The sequence below is a fragment of the Gracilinanus agilis genome, chromosome X (assembly GCF_016433145.1).
Source record: "Gracilinanus agilis isolate LMUSP501 chromosome X, AgileGrace, whole genome shotgun sequence".
In the NCBI taxonomy this organism is placed as follows: Eukaryota; Metazoa; Chordata; class Mammalia; order Didelphimorphia; family Didelphidae; genus Gracilinanus; species Gracilinanus agilis.
In genome coordinates this window covers 78,780,019-78,800,109 of record NC_058136.1, presented here as the reverse complement: position 1 = coordinate 78,800,109, position 20,091 = coordinate 78,780,019, and the positions used below count along the sequence as shown (strand labels likewise).

Sequence of the window (20,091 nt, the reverse complement as noted above, 5' to 3'; positions counted from 1 at the left end):
TCCAAGTCTGCTTCTATGAACTGAAAGAAAAATGGGACAGGAGGCTAGAAGTTTTGAATCTTCGTGCATACTTATTAAGTAACAAAGTAATCTTACATCTTTTATAAGAAGTGCATGCAGCATGACATCAGTCAGTCCATTATCTTGCAAGGAGGACAAGAATGATGGCTCTTGAAACACAAATACTGTCACCACTTCAGTAGCTAAGAAAAATGAGAAAATGGGTTAGAACAAGTCTTATTAAAGATGACAAATGTTTCAGTGATTAGCTTCCTTTTTCCTCATTCTTAATCATTTTTCAAAGCTCTACTTTCTGCTATTTTCCTCTGATACAACTAGTAAGTTCCTCTAGCTTCTATCCTATTTAATTGCCAGACATTTTAGGCAAAAGTATTTGATTTAAGCCGAATCCTAGTAGCACACGTAACAAAAGTGCAGGTAGTATGGTTGTGTGAGCATAGGAAAAATGCCATTTGTTACAGCTATTTTTTTCACTACTTCAAATGAACATTTCAATGCCAAGACTAAAACTAAGATGAAATATTAACCTAAAGCCTTCCTTGATCTAATCTTTCTGCAATGAAAAACATTTCCATTCTCAGTTTCAAGAAGAATCATTTCTCTACTTACCCAACAGGAAAAGTGATGGCCCATAGTACTCAGCATTGCTGATGATATGTTTCAAAGACGTAGGCAAGGAGCCATCCATCACTAAGATAAAGACATGGATCCATCAATAGAAAATCACTGCTCATGTGCTGTTGTGAGTGACAAAAGAGACTGGAACTCATTTACCACCCTATATAATCTCTTATTTTCTTGTCCTCATATCCCAGATTCGTGTGCTCTTTATTTCTAGAATCTGCCTTCAATTCTTTACATGTTATATTGTGGGCTAAAATAACATGTGAATTTTTGAGTCATCTTTGCTGATAGATTCAGGACCACTGACTTACTTAGGGAAAAACAAGTTAGAATGCTCTTAGAGCACAAAATAGTGAGGCATAGAGAGGAAACAAAACCATTTTCATGGGTATCAAATGTGTTTCCAAGAATTAGTATGAGAAAGTATACACATCAAAAATTCAAAGAAATGTGGAAAGATATATATGAAATGATGCAGCCTGAAGAAAGCTAAATAAAAGAATATATATAATGCAAATAAAATCATTAAACAGCTTAAAAATTTTAATTAACATATATATCATCCTTTTAAGAGTAATAAAATTTTAGGTTATATATACTTCCTCATTCTCTTTTTGAAAGTTTTATTTGGTTTTAAGTATAGTCTTTTAGCTCTACCAGACAACATAGCTGACCAAGGAATATTACCATGACGGATGGCATCTGAGAAAGCAGGGTCTTGGATGGCTTTTTTAAGAAAATTCAACATGGACTTCAGAAGTGCTGCACGTTGGGGAATGCACTGAGCTCCTAGGAAGATGAGGGGGGGGACAGGACAGGATGGGACGGGACGGGACGGGACAACACAGAGACAGACAGACAGATACTAATTAGCCCAAATGAATTACTTAATTAAATGCGATACACATATAAGGGATCTATCATTTTTAGTTCTATTCCTTTGTGATACCCAATCCTGTTACCAGGCAGCTGACAAAAGCTTTTGAGAACCCAGGGCAAATACAATTAGGAATCAGAATAAATAAAGGCCATGAGAAAATGAAAGACAGAAAAAGTCCATAATTTACAACACACTCAAGACAAAGCATATCCTGTCTGTGCATCTAGTCCAGGGAAAGTAGAAAGGTGGATACCAAATGATGAAATTTTCTAATCAAAATACATGTGCACTAATCTTAGGAATATCCAACTACAATAAGCTTCTTGATCTATTAAATAGAATAAAAAAAGAACTATCATGCAAAACCTTTAAGACCTCTTCCAAGGATCTAACACTTATAAGATAAACAATACATTTTCAATGTAGAGAATTTTTATAGAGCAAATGCAATGTGCACATAATAAATTTCAACATACCAGTAGGGGAAATCATGGTGGTGGTATTGCTGCCGAGAGCCTGAACCCTTGTTTCAAGATCTGATGGCTGTTCAGTAGAAGTAGATGGGCCAGGACTACTTTCCATGGCTATATCTACAACTGAAGGAATTGGGGGAAAAAAGTTCAGAAAAGACTGACATGCAAAATATGAAAGAAGAAAAGTTTTCTCATATTAAAATAGAGGTATAGTCTAATCAAATGACTTGAATTTCAGTGAACTTATTTTCCCTGTAGTCATGTTACTTTCTACAGTTTTAAGTGGAGATAATTAATAGCCCCTACCTCACAAGGTTATTGTGAGGATTAAATGAAATAATAATTGTAAAGTACTTATAATAATGGTTGATACATATTCTGTACAACAAACATGTTAGTATTATTTTTATACGTGATCAAACATTTAAACTGCTTTTCTGGTTTCCTATTGCTCTGTTCTATGTAGATTTCCCATAAAAAAAATCTATATATAACTCTTCCTCTTTTTCCATTTCCCTTGACTTTCTTGTATATTTTCTTTCTTTTTTTAAACCCTTACCTTTTGTCTTGGAATTAATACTGTGTATTGGTTCCAAGGCAGAAGAATGGTAAAGACAAGGCAATGGGGGTTAAGTGATTTGCCCAGGGACACACATCTAGGAAGTGTCTGAGGCCAGATTTTAACCCAGGACTTCCCATCTCTGGGTCTGACTCTCAATCCATTGAACCACCTAGCCACCCCCCATTTTGTATATTTTCAATTCCATCTTTATTTTCCTTTTTGATAAGAGTTCCTTCTCAGTTTTTATTCCTGGGTTATTATCTTTAATTTTATTAAGATTGGATGTCTCCATATCCTCTGTGTTGGCTCCTTTTTTCTTTTTTCTCTCCCCACCCTCCCCTCCTCATTTTGTTGAGTTCATCATCTTCTATGATTCTATCACTATTTCTTTTTTTTTTTTTTAAAAACCCTTGTACTTCGGTGTATTGTCTCATAGGTGGAAGATTGGTAAGGGTGGGCAATGGGGGTCAAGTGACTTGCCCAGGGTCACACAGCTGGGAAGTGGCTGAGGCCAGGTTTGAACCTAGGACCTCCTGTCTCTAGGCCTGACTCTCATTCCACTGAGCTACCCAGCTGCCCCGCAATCACTATTTCTTGACAAATGAGCCCAAAATTAGTTTTTTCCCTAAACTTTCTCCTTAATTGCAACTCTTTTTCCAATTTTGGCCCCTACATAATTCAAAACACCTCCTATTAAAGCTTTACTTGACTGGCCATGATATCCCATTCCTTCTGCTAAGCAAATTTAGTTACTTCTGACTACTCATTCTCATTTAACTCACTTATCCAACCTTGCAATCTTATTCATTCTACTGCTTCTCCCACTCAAAGCCATCAACTTAATTCAAATGCTGAGCACCTCTCACCTGGACAGTAACTTTCCTACCTCAAGATTAACATTTCCAATTTAACAAGTATGTAGTCATCATATTATGTGATAATTTCTAACCCTAGCCCTAAAGCACTGGTCTTTCCTTTTTCTCCCCAAATTCACAAAACACTTATGGTTGTTTCAAGGATCAAATACAGATGAATTTAATTATTGGTATTCAAAGTCTTTCACAAACTGACTTAAATTTCTCTTTTCTGTCTTATCTTTCTTTGATTTTGATAACATACTCTGCCACTTCACGGAATGACCCCCATTCTTAGAGGGAAAAACTTTTTTCAAAGCTAAAATCTTTTTTAAAAATGTCTTCATTTTATTTCCATCACCAAAAAAAAGTTTTTTTAGAAAATTTTTTCTTTCCATTTACTTTTGTCACATTGGCTTTTCAATTATAACAGTAGAAATTCTTTAAAAAGTTGATATTATTTCTCAAATCATGAATTCCCATAAATGTTATTTTTTTCTTTTTAGATATAAAATTAACCTATAATTCATGGGGGAAAGTTTTCCCCTCCGTTTTTTGCTATTTTTGTTTTTAATCTTGTGAGAGGTAACTTTCAATACTATAATAATGTAATGAAAAAATTGCCTTAGAATTGCATTCTCCAGCAAATTCTTTAATTTACGTTAATTTTTACCGATTATGTTTTATTTCTATATTAGAAAATCTACTCACATTTTATTAAGGTTTATGACTTCCAATGTTAACTTTCTTTAAGAATCAAATGCCTTTTCAACAAGAAATATTTTTAGCACATGACACCCTACTTATTATTCACAACGTTTAAAGTGGTGGCTATTATGTTGAGGAGATACTTATAAATATAGAAGCTTAGAAAAAGTGACTGGTCAAGTGTCACACTGCTAGTAAATGTCAAATTGGATAAGTTTTACCTATGGGGACAATTACTTTCTAAATATTCAGTGTTTCTGATAATAGAATACTAGCATCTTGAAGATTTTTTTTTGTCTTTGTATATAAGCTTGGCATGCAGAATATAAACATCATTAATAGGAATGAACTAAACTGCAACTAATTTTAATCTAAAATGCATCTCAACATTTCTACCCCTACATTCATTACTCTTATAAATTTCCCTTTATGTGCTGGATAAAGCAAACTTCTCACTCTCATAAAATTTTGAACTTCTTATTTGTCTATATTTATTATTATTCTATTAATATTTATAGTTACCACCGCTATGAGAGTAGAAAGGGTTTTGTTCTTTTTATATACTTAACACACATGCACTTTATCATTCTTAACTCTTTCCTCAATTTATCATCCCTTTTTATGTTTAATATCATATCCTCTATATTCAAACAGTCCTCATTTTAGTCCTGGACCACATCATCTCACCTCTAGCAATAGAGGCTACCCCCCCAAAACCACACACACATCAAACAAAAAACTCTCTAACGTAGAAATTTGATGTGTCATTTTGCTCAATGAAAACCATCATGACTTTCTAGAGTACACAATACAATCTCTATTCATCTTGGTCTCTTCCAAATTTCTTCTTGTACAAAATGTGTAATTTTTTTTGGTGACAGGTTAAATTAAAGAATTACTAATATGAAATTCTCATTGTGAACTCATAATTGTTATATATTAGGAAAAAAACCCCTAACATTTGAAAACAAAAAACCTTTACCATCTGTCTTGGAGTCAATATAATGTATTAACTCCAAGGCAGAAGAGTGGTAAGGGCTAGGCAAAGGGGACCAAGTGATTGCCCAGGGCCACACAGTTCGGAAGTGTCTAAGGCCAAATTTGAACCTAGGACCTCCCATCTCTAGGCCTGGTTCTCAATCCACTGAGCCACCCAGATGCCTCCTCAGATAATTTTTGATTAAAGAAAATCTGAAAGCAAGATGCATTCTGGGCCTATCAACATAAAAGTAATTAGGAAAATATAATGTAAAATCTTTAAATGAGAAGTTGTTTTATATCCTATTTTTAATTCATTCAAAAGCTTCACCACACTATGTATAAAATGAAAGGAAATTAGAAAATACTGACACAGTTGGGGTTTACATGAATGAAAAAATTACCATCCATATCTGTTTCCATTTCTTCTCCTTCTTGCGTGGTGTTGGGTCTCTGGATCTTTGGTTTAATCACAAAAGGACACTCTTTTCGGCATAAATCTACTTCATGCTACATGAAATGGAAGAAAGAGACTTGTCATTTCCCATAGAAAACATGAATTATAAAGGATTAGTAAAGAAAATAGGCTACCTGTTTCAAAAAAGTCTCATTATTAATAAAGTAAAAAACTTTATTATAAGTTTCTCTTATGTGAAACGGTCAGTTTATTTTATACTGTATCACATATTTCATGTAATATGGTAGAACAAGAAATTTTTAAGTAAATACCTCTAATCGGTAAATGAAGATGGAGAGTCCACTATGAGATTGAAAAGCTGCCATGTCTAGGTTAGTAATGAGGTCAACGACTCTGACTGCTCGAGTAACAAAAGTTATTTGGTCTTGTTCATCTCCAAGAAACTTTATTACCTATGTAGAAAAACAGTGGAAGATAGAGGTTCCAATTTAAATAACAGACTGCTTGTAGCAAAAGAACTAATATGGAATAAATGGTTTATTTTAATAATTAGTATATACTTAGCTAGTGGGAATTAAGTAGCCTGATAAGTATCAATGGATTTTTAATTATTCTTTGGGTGGAAAAATTACTGTAATTAATAGATCATTGGTTAGAGCATATAAACAATTTTAAAAAGAATTACAAAAATAGAATGCCAGACTTGAAATGGTGAGGACATAGGTTTCATAAATAGGACATGGTCTCATACACTTCCTGTCTGGATCCTGGGAAGTCATTTAATCTCAATGCCTTACTAAAAAGCAAAAAAAATTTAAAGATGAAAACAAAAATAAAACCTCTACACATCTGAGAAAGTCCAATTAAAATCAAGAATTCTAAAAGAAATGAAATTAAATTGTGAGATTTCAACTCAAGTCCAGGAAGCTGGGAAAAGATATTAAAAGTAAATATGAGAGATTGAAGGAAAAGAAAAATATTTAAATTTGTAGGTGAATTTGGAAATTGAGTCATTATGGAAAAAAACTTAGTATTAGAAAAAACTGATTCTAATTTATATTGGTTTGATTTTGTATTAATGCTAGCAATTTTATAATTGCTTAAGACATGTGTTATTGTCTCCAAGTTGGTTGTTCTATGAAATCATTGGTCTATAAATAGTAAGGCAATCTGTCATCTCTATATCACTAGTTGTCCTGAAAGGAAGTTTTATGTAACACCTACATGTAAAACACAACTTATGAGGTTGTAACAAGATAAAAGATCAGGTAGCTGTATCTTTGATTACCAGCCTATTATATTTCCCCCCTCATCTATGATACTACTTTTTATAGTCGATGTTTCTCCCTTGTCTATAAAAATAATTTGGTAATCACTAGTAAGCACTAGCTTGGGATCTTAGCTATTGATATGGCCGAGAGCCTTATTATTGGAAACCCACCCTTTTGTTAATAAATTGACTTTGTTTGAACTTTGTGACTCAATTTACCTTAACTTCCAATCATGATAGTATTAAGATAATAAAATCAGTGAAACTGTTCATACTCTTTGACTTAGAAATTTCCGTCAATGAAATTAAAGATGTTTGAAGGCATCATATCAAAATACTCATAAAAAATGTAAAAATAATTAGAGCACAAGAAATAAAAAAAGTGAGATTCTCAGAGATATGTGAAACTTTGCTTAAAATAATGTACTATGGAAACAAGAAAATACCATATATACATAGTGACTATGACATACTATATATACATAATGTATTTATGATGGCCAACCTTGGACTTAGACAAAAACTATCAGGTCACATGCCTATCGGCTTTTAGTACAAAGAAGTAGATTTAGAGAATATGGCAAGCACATTTAGACAGTAATTCCCCAAAGGGGGAAGGAATAATATATAAGGGGAAAACCCTAGGCTATAAAAACAAACAATGTCATTAATTATCTAAAAATAAAAAATGATTAAAAAGAAAAAAATATTAGCCACAGGGATATTATGTACTGGTAGAAGCCTTGATTAACCTTTCTGTCTTTTTACAAAAACAATTAGGAAGTGTACCTTAAGTAAGGCTTCCATCATGCCACAGGACACCAAAGCTTCACCACCAGCATCATAGCTGGCTAGGTGGTATAAGAAAGAGAAAAGAGCAGTGGCAAACTGGTGAGGGTATGGTTCCATTGAAGAATCTGTAAAAGAAAGAAATGAAAAGCCTATACTCTATAAATAAAAGCTGCATGGTTTAGCTTATACTGCCTCTGAATTAATTTATAATCATACCAATCATGGTTTGAATGCAGTTTCGAACGAGTACAGGTAAAAATCCGTGATAGGAGGCAGTTCCAGTGCAGTCAATAATATTACTAAGTTTGGGTGTCCTTTCCAAGTGTACAATTGATGTTAATGTCCTTAAGGATGCTGCCTTGATATCCTATGAGAATAATTACATAAGCAATGTCATACTAAAAAATTTCCATCACATTGGAACTCTCATACTTAGAATGACTTTCTTGATGTGCATTTTAATCTATTTCAAGGGTAACAGTGAGGAGATAATTCGTGTGGATACCAAGAAATCTACTAATCAAATTATTTTTTTTTTTAGGTGACTGTGATGCCAAGTGATTTAGTTTTCTTCTTCCATCTTATGAATACTGAAACCATTATGAAGGAAATCTAAAAGCAAGACTCACAAATTAAATAAATAATAAAAACCTACCATAAGATGCTTATCTGTTATTTGAAGGACATCTACCAACTCTTCTATTAATCCATTATATAGGATGCTGTTTGCTGATTCTTGTAAGGCATTTGAATATACTGTGAAAATAAAGAATCAAAAGATTTGGGCAGAGCAAGGAAGATGGCTATTTACCTAATGTCTAACTGCAGAGAATGAACTTAAATAACTTGTAATAATTTCAAATTATTTGGGGAAGTTGTATATAAATTTAATATATATAATTTAAGATATAGGCTGAAAATAAGGTACATACCTCAAACCCAGCCTAAACCAATTCTATTGCCTTTTTGGATTAAATTATCAATTAAATTTAAAAAAAATTTCACACTGATTCATAAAAGTTTAAGTGGAAAAAGCTAGCCTTTGAGATTTACAAAAAAATGCTCAAACATTATTTAATTTAAGCCTAAAAATTACCCTGGGTTGTAGTTGATTATATCCTACATTTTACAGGTAAGTAAACTTTGGCAGAAAGGGTTTAAGTGATTATTAGTCCAGGGTCAAAAAGTTCTGTTTCTGAAGCAGTATTTAAAATTAGGTCTTCCTGATTCAACACAGTGAGCCTGATTCAATACCATAGTGCCTCAGATAGCATAAATCTGATAATATATAAATATCTTATCATCAATCAGTTTCCATTTCAAAGTCATTCTCTCGATAAATGGCATGGCAGAATGACAGCTGTGTTACACAAACATACATGTATATACATGCAAACTAATCCTTATTATATCATATTATAAGTTAACAGGATACCAATCCAACTTCTTTGACATTCGTGGAGTGCTAACATTGTTTATTTTAACAATACCAAAATAATATATAAGATATATTCCCAGCTTCATTTGAGAGAAAACCAGCAAGGTGGAACTCAATGAAATATGGGTTTAAAATCAGTTGTTGTCTGTAATAATTATTTCCTTTTCTTACCTAATATAGAAATTGCATGCAGTCTTGCCTGAACAGCTTGTAGTCTTTTCTTATGATTAGAAAAACTATGGGCCAGTCGTATATGTGTAAACAACAGCATCTGTGATGAGGATGAAATATAATCTGATTTTTTCCTTTATTATAAAACAACAGATACTTTCCTATTTATTTTCTTCTACATGTTAAAGGCTCCAATTCCTTTCGTGCTCACTGGACTGGACAGAACAGGTGTACTATAATATATGAAACTATGGCTTATCATTAGATGAAATCTGGTGTGGTAGCACAGCTCCTTTATTGCTAAATTTCTACTTTACATTGTTGCTCAATCTTTTTCATTCACATCCGACTCTTTGTGGTCCCATTTTTTTTCTGGCAAAGACATTGTAGTGCCTTAGCATTTCCTATTCTAGCTTATTTTTTATAGATCATGAAACTGAGGCAAACAGAGTTAAGTAACTTGTTGATGGTGATATAGCTAGTAAGTCTCTGAGGTTAAATACACCTTTGGGAAGAGGAATATTCCTGACTTCAGAACCATTGTAACACCTCTACCTAACACATTAAGAAAGCTAATAAGCTTATTAACCAGTAGGAAAAGAAATAAAAGAGATTATAATGGAGGAAAGCTGATATTTCTGATTAATTCTCTCCATCACTACCACATAAATATTTCCCTAAAAGTAATTCATTTGAAACTTCCTTCTTATGCCAAATTCTATAGGTAATCAATACCTGCTTATCCTTTGGAATGCTGTACATTTTGGTAAGAGATTCCATTATTTCAGAAGGACTCTCTGAAATCTACATCAGAAAGATAATAATTAAAAAGAGAAAAAGTATTTGACAACTGATTTTTTTATTTATTTCAAATTCTACTTACTTTGTCAAGCTGCTCTATGTGAATGTAATGTAGTGTGTTACTGGTAGTCTAAAAAAAAGAGAGAAGAAGAGATTTAGTTATTAGGAATAATTTTATTTGATAAAGAGAGCCATAAGTCTGGATAATAAGGGGTCCTCATTTCCTAGCTTAGTGAGTATTCAATTTCTCTATGAGCTATGCAACCAAGTTAAGTCCAAACAACTGTAAGCTGGATTCAGGGCCATAAAAACTCAAAATCCAACAGAAAAGATTTTGTTTTATAGAAGCAACTATATACCTGAACCTTACATAAAGACACTAGATTTTAGAAATTTACTTGAATTTTGACTAATTAGAATCTTAGATATATGACACTACAGGTCCACAGAGAGGCAAAAAACCTCTTGGGTTTTGGCCTACTGCTATCTAGATAGCACTTGAAAATATCAGATGAGAACTAACCACACAAATAAAGGGATTTCTCATATCTTGCCTTGTCAAGTGATAGTAGAGACTCCTAAAACAAGTCTGAATGAGACTCACCCTTTTTTCAACTCTAACTTCGGCTCCTGGGTCTGCATAGAATTCAAAGTGTAGTGTAGTTGCACTAGGAGGGTATTTCTGTGTATAAAGAACAACAAAGAATTAAATAGTATACTCGGTTTGTACTAAAAATTTGAAAGATACATCTCTCTCTAACAGAAATTCAACTTCTTTATCAAACAGGCAAACACAAAATTTGTATTCTTTCCTGAAAGGGGAGGCTTTTCCACAAAGGAAAAGGGTATATATATATATATATATATAACAAGTTAGGTGAGGATATTGGGAATTCCTAAAAACATACACTAATCTGAAAAGAATATGAATGAAGCAATAAATAAGGTAGTAAGAAGGATAGGAATTAAATGATTACTAGAGTCAGGTCTATTTTCAAAGCATACAAAAAGCAAAAGTATTAGTTTTTACTGTGTCATAGAATTTGTGATAAGTGTATGAAACGACCTAAAATCATGAGCATAAAATATGCCTAACGGCTGAAAGGCTTCCTAAAATCATACAAATCTTCATATCCAAGTTAAATCTACTCTACTTACTTAATCTTATCCTGGCTTCAGTGAATGTAGATGAGGGTAACTAATGAGTAAATGATATTAGGTTGACAAGATCAGTTAAAAAAAAGATAAAAATGTGACCCTTAATTACAAGAATTATTAGTAGTATTCATCCAATCTTGACTTTTTCCTCTTGTTGACATTTTTGGACTAAAAAATTTCCCTTGAGATATATAAGTCAAATGCAAAAACCACAGAAAATTTAAGAAAACTCAAATATTTAAGTGCTTACCAACATATGCAAATCTCTACAACATTCTGCAAGTCCAAAGCCATTTTCTTTTCCACCCCAGCTCTGCAAAAAGAAAAAGTGAATTACCATTAAGATTTAAGACAAGGGGGCAGCTGGGTAGCTCAGTGGATTGAGAGCCAGGCCTAGAGACAGGAGGTCCTAGGTTCAAATCCGGCCTCAGACACTTCCCAGCTGTGTGACCCTGGGCAAGTCACTTGACCCCCATTGCCTACCCTTACCACTCTTCTACCTATAAGTCAATACACAGAAGTTAAGGGTTTAAAATTAAAAAATTAAAAAAAAAAAAAAAAAAAGATTTAAGACAAGTCAATTCTGGTTGAAAAAAGCCATTAGCACAAAATATTCAAATGATAAATTAATTCACAGTGCTTTTAGTCCAAGTAAGCAAAGCAAGCTTTAAGATTATTACAATGTGGTACTTTATGTAAATGGTATTGTATAGTCAATTCCTGAAATCAACTACGGCTATAACATGACAAGAGGCTATCTGGAAAATTGATAATGAAAAAGACTTTCTTCCCTAAGCATGTATCCAATATCAAACAACAATATACAAGAGATATCACATAAGAAATATAGTACCACCTGCATTTAGAGGAAATATCAGTCACAATGTCTCAATTCAAAGTCCATAAGATTATTATAGTATAATCATGAAGAAATATTTTTGTGTAAGATGAATTAACTTGAAAAACATAGCTGGAAGAGCTTAGATTAGTAAAAGGAAAATTTTATCTTTAAATGAAATGCTGACTTGAACTTTGAAGCAAATACATGGGTATGCATTTAATGAAAGAAAAGGTAGAAATTATGTTTATATTATTTACCCATATATGATCATAAACATTTCCTCAAAAAGGAAAAATAAAAGAATGGATAAGGAAATGACATCCAAAAATTTGTTACACACAAGAAATATATATAATTATACTGTCTTGGTTCCAAATCCTCAGAAACCATTCTCTATCTTTTATAAAGAAGTCAATCTGATTAATGGGAAAACAAGATATTATTTCATTAGAATTACAAGAGAAAAAAGAGGGATGTTAAGAAGTTTTAAAATATAAAGAAGAAAATAATAAGGAACTCATATTTTAGTTTTCTTAAAGTATAAATTAAGGTAATATGCTGATAGGTTCTAGAACTTTTTGGGAATTCTATTTGAATAAAGAAGTGCTTTGCTAAATTTAGGGTTCTGGAACACACGAAATAAATCTGTATTGAATTCAATCAGCATGTTTTATTAGTTCTCCTAGCAATGTTTAGCAGCATGAAGTAGGAACAGAATCAGTCAATAAATAATCACTTACTGCATTGGACTACAAAGGAAGGTAAAAGACAGTTCTTGCTCTCAAACAGATCAGGTTTTTGGTCAATATAAAAAGCAAATACACACAACAATCTATAGATAAGATAAATAAAATTTTATTCATAATGATGATAAATTATATAAACAGATTTAAAAAAACCTTATCTTCTAAGTATTGACCCCAAGTCTCTGACGCCAGATATGATTTGGGACAACTTCTCTCTAGGCTTAATTCTCAACTATCTAGCTATTCCTTATAATTAATTTTTAATTACAACTAAAAGAATGAGGGAAGAACATAAAATTAAGAATGGGAATGGCTTTTGGAAAGTAGAATTTTAGATGAGATTTAAAGAATGGTAAGGTCAATAGGTGAAAGGAAGAGTCTCCCATTTTTGAGGTAACCAGCTAGAGTAAATGTCCAGAGGAAAAATGAGACACTATTTGGTCAGAAGGCTAGTCTTGTTAGATTGAAGAACATGTGTGAGAGAGTAAATGAGAATACCAAGGCAGAAGGAGGCTGTTATAAAGGGCTTTAAATTGCAGAGGATTTTATATTCAGTTTTGGAGGCTATATGGAACCATTATTAATGAAAGCTGGCAAAATGTGACAAGTGATCAGATAAACAGATCAAGACATTCAAAAGCACTAGATAGTGAAACTTGATAACTAATGGATTAAAAATGTGAAGAGAAGAAAATAAAGTGTGGCCAGGGATGAGAAGTTCCTATGGGATGGTGGGATTGGACATCAAGAAAACACAAAAAATGGGAGTGGCAGGTAAAGGAAAAGAGGAAAAATCCATTTGAGAAACTTAAAGAATGGGGAGATAGGAATAACAATCAAGTCTAAGCTTAAAGGAAATTGACAATAGTGTTAAAAGATGGACTACAGTGTGGCCAACAAGGTTGCTTAGTCTGGGACATAGAGTAATGATTTTGAAGGTTGAGAAGAGTGACATTGAAATGTAACAAGTAAGGGAAAACCCCAAGATGGAGAATTTAGGAGACTAGAATAATGAATTCTGAAACTTGAAAAAATGAAGCTGGAAGTAAAAATTTGTAAGTCCTCTTCACAAATATGATAAACACATGGGAACCAATGAAATAATGGAAATCATAGAGGAAAAAAGAGAAGACATTGGTTTTCCCTTCCTGGAGATCAAATATGGTTAGGTTGTGTGATATGGATGATAAAGAGGAACAGATAGGAGTAGATGTTATTTAAAGCAAACATATGTTAAAAACAATTGAACTTAACAATTGAAATTAAAACAGATAAAATGTTGTCTACACAAAACTTTTGCACAAATACATAGTTCAAAAAAACAAAACACCTATCACTACAACAAACTTTCCCTCCTCATCTTACAAGCAATACTATGCTTCTAACGTGACTTGCCCAAGGTCACTAATTTGAACCCAGTATTTCCCATCTCTAGGTTTAACTCTCTATCCACTGAGCCAACCTAGATGCAACCTCAATAATATACTTATTTACAGAAAGAATTTATCTTTTAAATTATTATCTTAAATTTCCACCTGGGAATGGGATATGTGAAAACGAAGGAGTCTCAATTTATTCTAAGATTATTAATTTTTTTTAAACTTTAGTTTTTAAGAAAAGCATTTTATAATTTCTAAACCCAATGTATCTTAGGGATTTCTATAAAAGGCAAACTAACTAACCTCTGCCAAGTGTTGCAACCGGGACAGCAATGGAGTCCTCTTGTCAGAGCCCAGCCTAGTGATATAGTTTGATCTTTTGCTAAAGACATACAAAAGATTCAGCACTGCAAGCACCGCTTGCATATCAGAAGAAGCCAATAATGTAGTCAGGTGCTATAGGGTCAGAAAGGTATCAGTCAATAAACAAGGATTGTTAAGCATCATTAAAATTAATGTACCTAGAATGAGGAGGAAAGCAGTTGAAAGGGGGAAAATGTTATGTAAGATTTCTTTGATAAAGGTTCAATTTTATAAGGTATACAAATATCCATAATTACATGAAACATTTAAAAAACTATTAACCCTCCACCAAGTTATTTTCCAAAAGACAAGCAGTCCAGAGATCAGAAAAATTCTTTCTTAAAAGAACTACAAACTATTTACTACAATAAGAGAATATGTTCCAAATCACTAAAAAAAAAATGCATAAAAGAACGCTGAAAATTTCAAGTTTGCATCTTGTACATAGGCAAAAAAATTTTTGACTAATGCTCTGTTGGCAGAACTGAATCAGTATGACTAATTTGAAAAAAAAATTGAAATTAAGTAAAATACAATCCTTTCTTTCTTTTTAAAAAACCCTTACCTTCTGTCTTAGAATCTATAGTGTGTTTTGGTTTTAGGGCAGAAGAGTGGAAAGGGCTAGGTGATTGGGGTTAAGTGACTTGCCCAGGGTCACCCAGCTAGGACCAGATTTGAACCTAAGATCTCTCATCTCTAGGCCTGGTTCTCAATTCACTGAATCACCCAGCTGTCACCTTAAGTGTTTTTCTTAAAGTAAAAGCCTGGTCATATCAACTGCTATTTAAAAATAAAATCCAGGGGGCAGCTGGGTAGCTCAGTGGAGTGAGAGTCAGGCCTAGAGACAGGAGGTCCTAGGTTCAAACCCGGTCTCAGCCACTTCCCAGCTGTGTGACCCTGGGCAAGTCACTTGACCCCCATTGCCCACCCTTACCAATCTTCCACCTATGAGACAATACACCAAAGTACAAGGGCTAAAAATAAATAAATAAATAAAATCCAACCCATTACCTTCTGTTTTGTATCAGAAGGATTAGACAAACAGAATCAAATGATTTACCCAAGGTGAAACAGCTTATGAGTCTGAAGTCAAATCTGAACTCAGTTCCTCTCAAATCCAGGTTTGGCTTTCTATCTACTGTGCAATCTAGCTGCCCCTCAAATTTTCATTAATAAACTCAAATGGTTTATTTCCTTTGTTTCCTTTAAGAAAAAACACAAAAATCCCTGTTTGGCTTTCAATATGACTCCTTCCTACCTTTCCGGTCCCATTAATACTTCCCACATATTGTGATTCAGCTACATTAATCTTTCTGTCATTCCTCTATGTAAAATTTTTTATTAATAGAATTTATTGACAAGTACCCTAGCTGCTCCCAACTCTCTTCACATCATCTGGTGGACTTTGGGAGACAGACATATATGTTATATTTTTCATGTTTCTATCCTTTAGTTAACTTTCCAGAGATATAATTCCTAGTTTATTTTTCTAGAATGAACACTAGAGTTGTGTATGATGTTTTCTTGGTTCTACTCTTTTGTTCAGTATCCTGTGTAGTTCGCTCTCAGTTATATTAAAATTGGTCTATTCTCTGTCATGGCACAGTAGTGTTCTATCAAAATTATATATCATAATTTGTTTAGTCATTTCAAAACTGATGGACATCTCAGTTTCCAATTTTTTTACCACCACAAAGAGAGTTGCTGTAAATATTTCAGAAAATAGATGTTCTTTTGGAAATGGAGTCAGCAAGTATTGCTAAGTCTAGCTTAATTTTTCTGAATTGTGGATGCCACTATTTTCTATCCATTCTATATAAATTTGTTTCACTTCTCTTTACTAATGCTATCTTCCCTTTGTGAATAAAAACAAATCTTACATTGTTTGCTGGAAAACATAACATACAAACACATGCTTAATTTCATAGGTATAATTGCAAGGGAAAGCTCAAAACTCTATCAAAATCTAATCTCTAGGCAGTCAGAAATAAAAAACAACAACTTCAGGAAACATTATGCCTACCTCTATTGAACTGTAAAGATGTCTGGAAAAGCTGTATTCTATGAGCAAGGCTGTGAAGTTCAACACACCCAATAATAGCAATTTTAGTTGTTGTTCTTCAGGCCTATCACACACCAGCATCCAAGACATGTTGTCCACTGTTTGTCCAGCATTTGCTAGAATTCCATCAAAACGGTCCAGTAAGTCCACCCAATGATACAACTCACACTAAAGAAAAAAGAATAAGGAAAAGATTTAGTCCAAACACAGTTTAGGTCCTCTTCTGCAATGGCCTGCTCACTGTGATACCAGAAAGAGTCTGATTTCATTTGCTTTTGAGATGTCCAATTGATATATTTTCACACCTATACAGTATGAAACAAAGCTTAAAGCTTTACTGTTAAGAATTCTATTTGGATGGCTCCCAGATCTGCACATTGTAGGGCCTCTAAGTTTTAAATTATGAAATGTCGAATGAATATTTTGAACCAGAATCAAAAATATCCTTTCTAGAACTCATCACCACCACATGCTTCTAAAAAAGGGGACCAGGAGAAAGAAGAAGAAAATGCATTTATATAGCATTCAATGAGGCAGACAAAGGGATTCCTAGCTAGTCAATGTCTGAAGCTGGATCTGAAGTTACATATTCATGGTTTCAAGTCAAGTGTTCAATATACTTGCTGTCATCCCTTCAACCTCAACATCAAACAACAACAAAATGAAAAGAAAAACAAACAAACAAAAAAGTTAAAGTAAGGCTACTCCTCTTTTCCAGAAAAGGGAATAAATTTGTTACTTCAAACTCCAAACAAAAATAAAACTTCCTTATTAAAGAAAGATTAAAATCTAATTATAACCTATTCTTAAAAGCTGTTTGAAGAGTCAATTCCAATGGATGTAGGGGGTAACTGTGCAAATAAAAACAAAGATCTCTAATCTTTGGTAAGACCAGATGCTGACACTGTTTTGCCTAAGAAGCTAATCAATGCAATACTAAGAAGTGTCTGGAGAAGTACAAATATCAAAGGGAATTTCCCCTTAAGGACAACTCCCACAAATGTATTACTTACTTTTCCAATATTCCATGTTTTAATTTGTTGAAGTTCCAAAAGGAGTTGGTCATCATTACAAACCTTAAGTTTGTCTATCAAAGCTCGGCAATCTGCAGGCTAGAAGAAAACATAAGGACCCTCCACATGAGACAGAAATGTAAAAATGAAGAGAGAAGATTTATTGTTTTATTAAAAACTATAGGAAGTTGAGAATTACAAATAAGGAATATTTGTGTTGTCTTTGTCTTGTAATTTTTTTTGAAGATCAGAAAATAAAAGTTTTGGAAGAAGGACTCATTTTATGTAATGAAATACTCCTATTTCCCAGCAATTTTCCTATGCATTTTTTCAGATCAGATGAAAAGATTATCTAAATCAAATAACATGGGAGGAAACCTGAGAACTAATAAGTGACATTTTAATGGATCTGTGATATCTTATCTTATTGTATTTCTTGTCTGTAGTCTCTCATAAAGCCTCCTTAGGAAACTCACTGAATGTCGTGAGAAGACTTGTGCTAGATTTTAGGGTTTTGTAGATATGAAAAGAGACTGCAACCTATCAGCCAGTCAGTCAACAACAACAACAAAATATATATATATATATATGTGGTAGGCATTTTGTTAATCATTTTAATTTGTGCTAAATTCAAAAAATGTAAAAAAAAAAAAAAAAGGGCATTTCCCAAGGAGGAGCTCAAATTCAAATTCATGTGACAATAAATACGTATTGTTAAGATAAAAGAACAGAAGGAAGTTAATCTCTATGAGTTTAAGAAACTATCAGTGAAGGGGCAGCCAAATGACTAAGTGGGTAAGAGCCAGGCCTATAGACTGGAGAGCAATTTGGTTAGTGAATGAAGGAGAGGATGGAGTAGGGAGAAATTTATTCAGATAGACCAAAAATAAAATTGGTGTGTTGGTCCAGGAAAGAGGTGATGAAAGCTTTTATTATAGTGGAGGTTTTGTGAGGAGAGAAGGGTACATATTAGAAGAAATTCAGACAAGACTTAATATAGTATGAAGAGAGAAGGGTACCAGTGAAGTGAAGAAGCTTGGTTGTCTAAAAAGAAGAAAGTCTGGAAGAAGAAAAAGAAAGAAGTTCTACTTTTGACAAGTTGAGTTTACATTTTGATATATTTTGAAAAGCCCAAAATGTATTGATGTGGTATTGAAACTGAATTGATTAGTACTGGATTAGTGTTTATATAGTTGTGAATTATCAGCAGATACTGTCTGAATCCATTAAGAGCTACTGAAATTACCAAGTAATACAAAATAGAGATTTTTGGCCTTTTTAGAGTTGTTGGAACTAACCACCCCCTACTGTCTAATTAAAATGATAACCCTGTTTTTAAGGAATAATGGTTTTACAATGAATACAATATACAATAAGGGAAGTTAATTATATTGAAAAAGTTATTTTTAAGAGGTCAAGGACCATATTAAGTTAGAAATCAAGACAGTTCAAGACAAATAAGGTAGAAAAACCAGGTAAGAGGGGAGAAGAATGACAAGAGTCAGAAGAAGAGATCATACAGAACTGTGGATAGGGTAGTTTCACCTATATGTGGAGTCGTTGATAGGCAGTGGAAACAGGTGAAAGAAGGATTTTAAAGGATGGGAATGTGAAAACAGCCAAAGAAAGTTAAAAGATAGGGGAGATTGAAGAGCTCACCCAAAACATGCTTTTCCTCTAAGGGCTTACTGGTTAATACAGACTTGGAACTGAGATTCAAAAACTAAGATGAGTAACACTCCAAACAAAACTGAATCCAAATATTACTTTTTTAAAACTGAAAAAGTAAAGACTTCATAAAAAAAAGTTGACTCACTAAAAAAGAAAATTAAAGGATAATAAAAAAAATTGACAAAACAACTGATTTTCAGTATAATAAATTCAGAACACTGGTATAAATTCTAAAAAGGAGGAGCAAGTATTACATTTGTGTCTTTACATTTTCTAAAAATTTCTTGAAGGTGGTTCAGTATTTTAAGAGATTTTTCAATAAGTTACATAAAATAATATTCCTCTAAGTTCTCCTCTGGCACCTCTGACGGAATGGAAGTGACATATCAAGTTAGGGGAAGGGAAGAAAGTATGAGAGAAATAAGGCTGCTGGAATGAGCCTTTGGGAAACCAAGGCCCCAATTAATAATTTGACAATTCCTTTGACTTTTAAATACTTACAGCTTCAGTAGGTGTCTTCTTCAGTTTAGTCCTGTCTACTTTCATTTTTGAAATTTTGTTTTGTGGTCCTAAAAGAAAAATAAAGTCATAAAATAATATTGCTAATTATAATTTTAAGTTGTGAATTTTTGAGACAGATAAATAGGTACAGATCAAAAAAGTTATGGAAGGAAAAGACAGACTAAATTAGTAACATCTGTTTTGGTCCTACAAAGGGCATCAGGAAAATAATGAGTAAACTTTCTAGGCAGATAATTTCAACTAAGGCTAAACTTAAAATGACAATTTTGAGTGTCTGAAACTCAATGTCTCCAAATATTTGAATAAGAGATTAAATATGCTGCTTTATATAAAATAAAACTAGCAC

At 33.0% G+C, this 20,091-nt stretch overlaps 1 protein-coding gene across 1 annotated transcript in view; it reads right to left on the bottom strand.

The window, feature by feature from the left end:
• LOC123253836 (E3 ubiquitin-protein ligase HUWE1-like) overlaps positions 1 to 19,769 on the bottom strand; it is an 88,141-nt gene extending 68,372 nt beyond the window's left edge. The window contains exons 1-17 of the mRNA XM_044682954.1: positions 19,725 to 19,769; positions 17,553 to 17,651; positions 16,501 to 16,707; positions 14,418 to 14,570; positions 11,399 to 11,461; positions 10,595 to 10,672; positions 10,073 to 10,120; positions 9,925 to 9,993; positions 9,190 to 9,289; positions 8,236 to 8,336; positions 7,797 to 7,947; positions 7,578 to 7,705; positions 5,830 to 5,970; positions 5,505 to 5,610; positions 1,333 to 1,434; positions 631 to 711; positions 97 to 203 (exon numbers count right to left, since the gene is read on the bottom strand). Of these exons, the coding sequence (XP_044538889.1) occupies positions 97 to 203; positions 631 to 711; positions 1,333 to 1,434; positions 5,505 to 5,610; positions 5,830 to 5,970; positions 7,578 to 7,705; positions 7,797 to 7,947; positions 8,236 to 8,336; positions 9,190 to 9,289; positions 9,925 to 9,993; positions 10,073 to 10,120; positions 10,595 to 10,672; positions 11,399 to 11,461; positions 14,418 to 14,570; positions 16,501 to 16,707; positions 17,553 to 17,651; positions 19,725 to 19,769 (1,779 nt within the window). The remainder of the gene's footprint in view (positions 1 to 96; positions 204 to 630; positions 712 to 1,332; positions 1,435 to 5,504; positions 5,611 to 5,829; positions 5,971 to 7,577; positions 7,706 to 7,796; positions 7,948 to 8,235; positions 8,337 to 9,189; positions 9,290 to 9,924; positions 9,994 to 10,072; positions 10,121 to 10,594; positions 10,673 to 11,398; positions 11,462 to 14,417; positions 14,571 to 16,500; positions 16,708 to 17,552; positions 17,652 to 19,724) is intronic.
• Between the last annotated feature and the right edge of the window lie 322 nt (positions 19,770 to 20,091).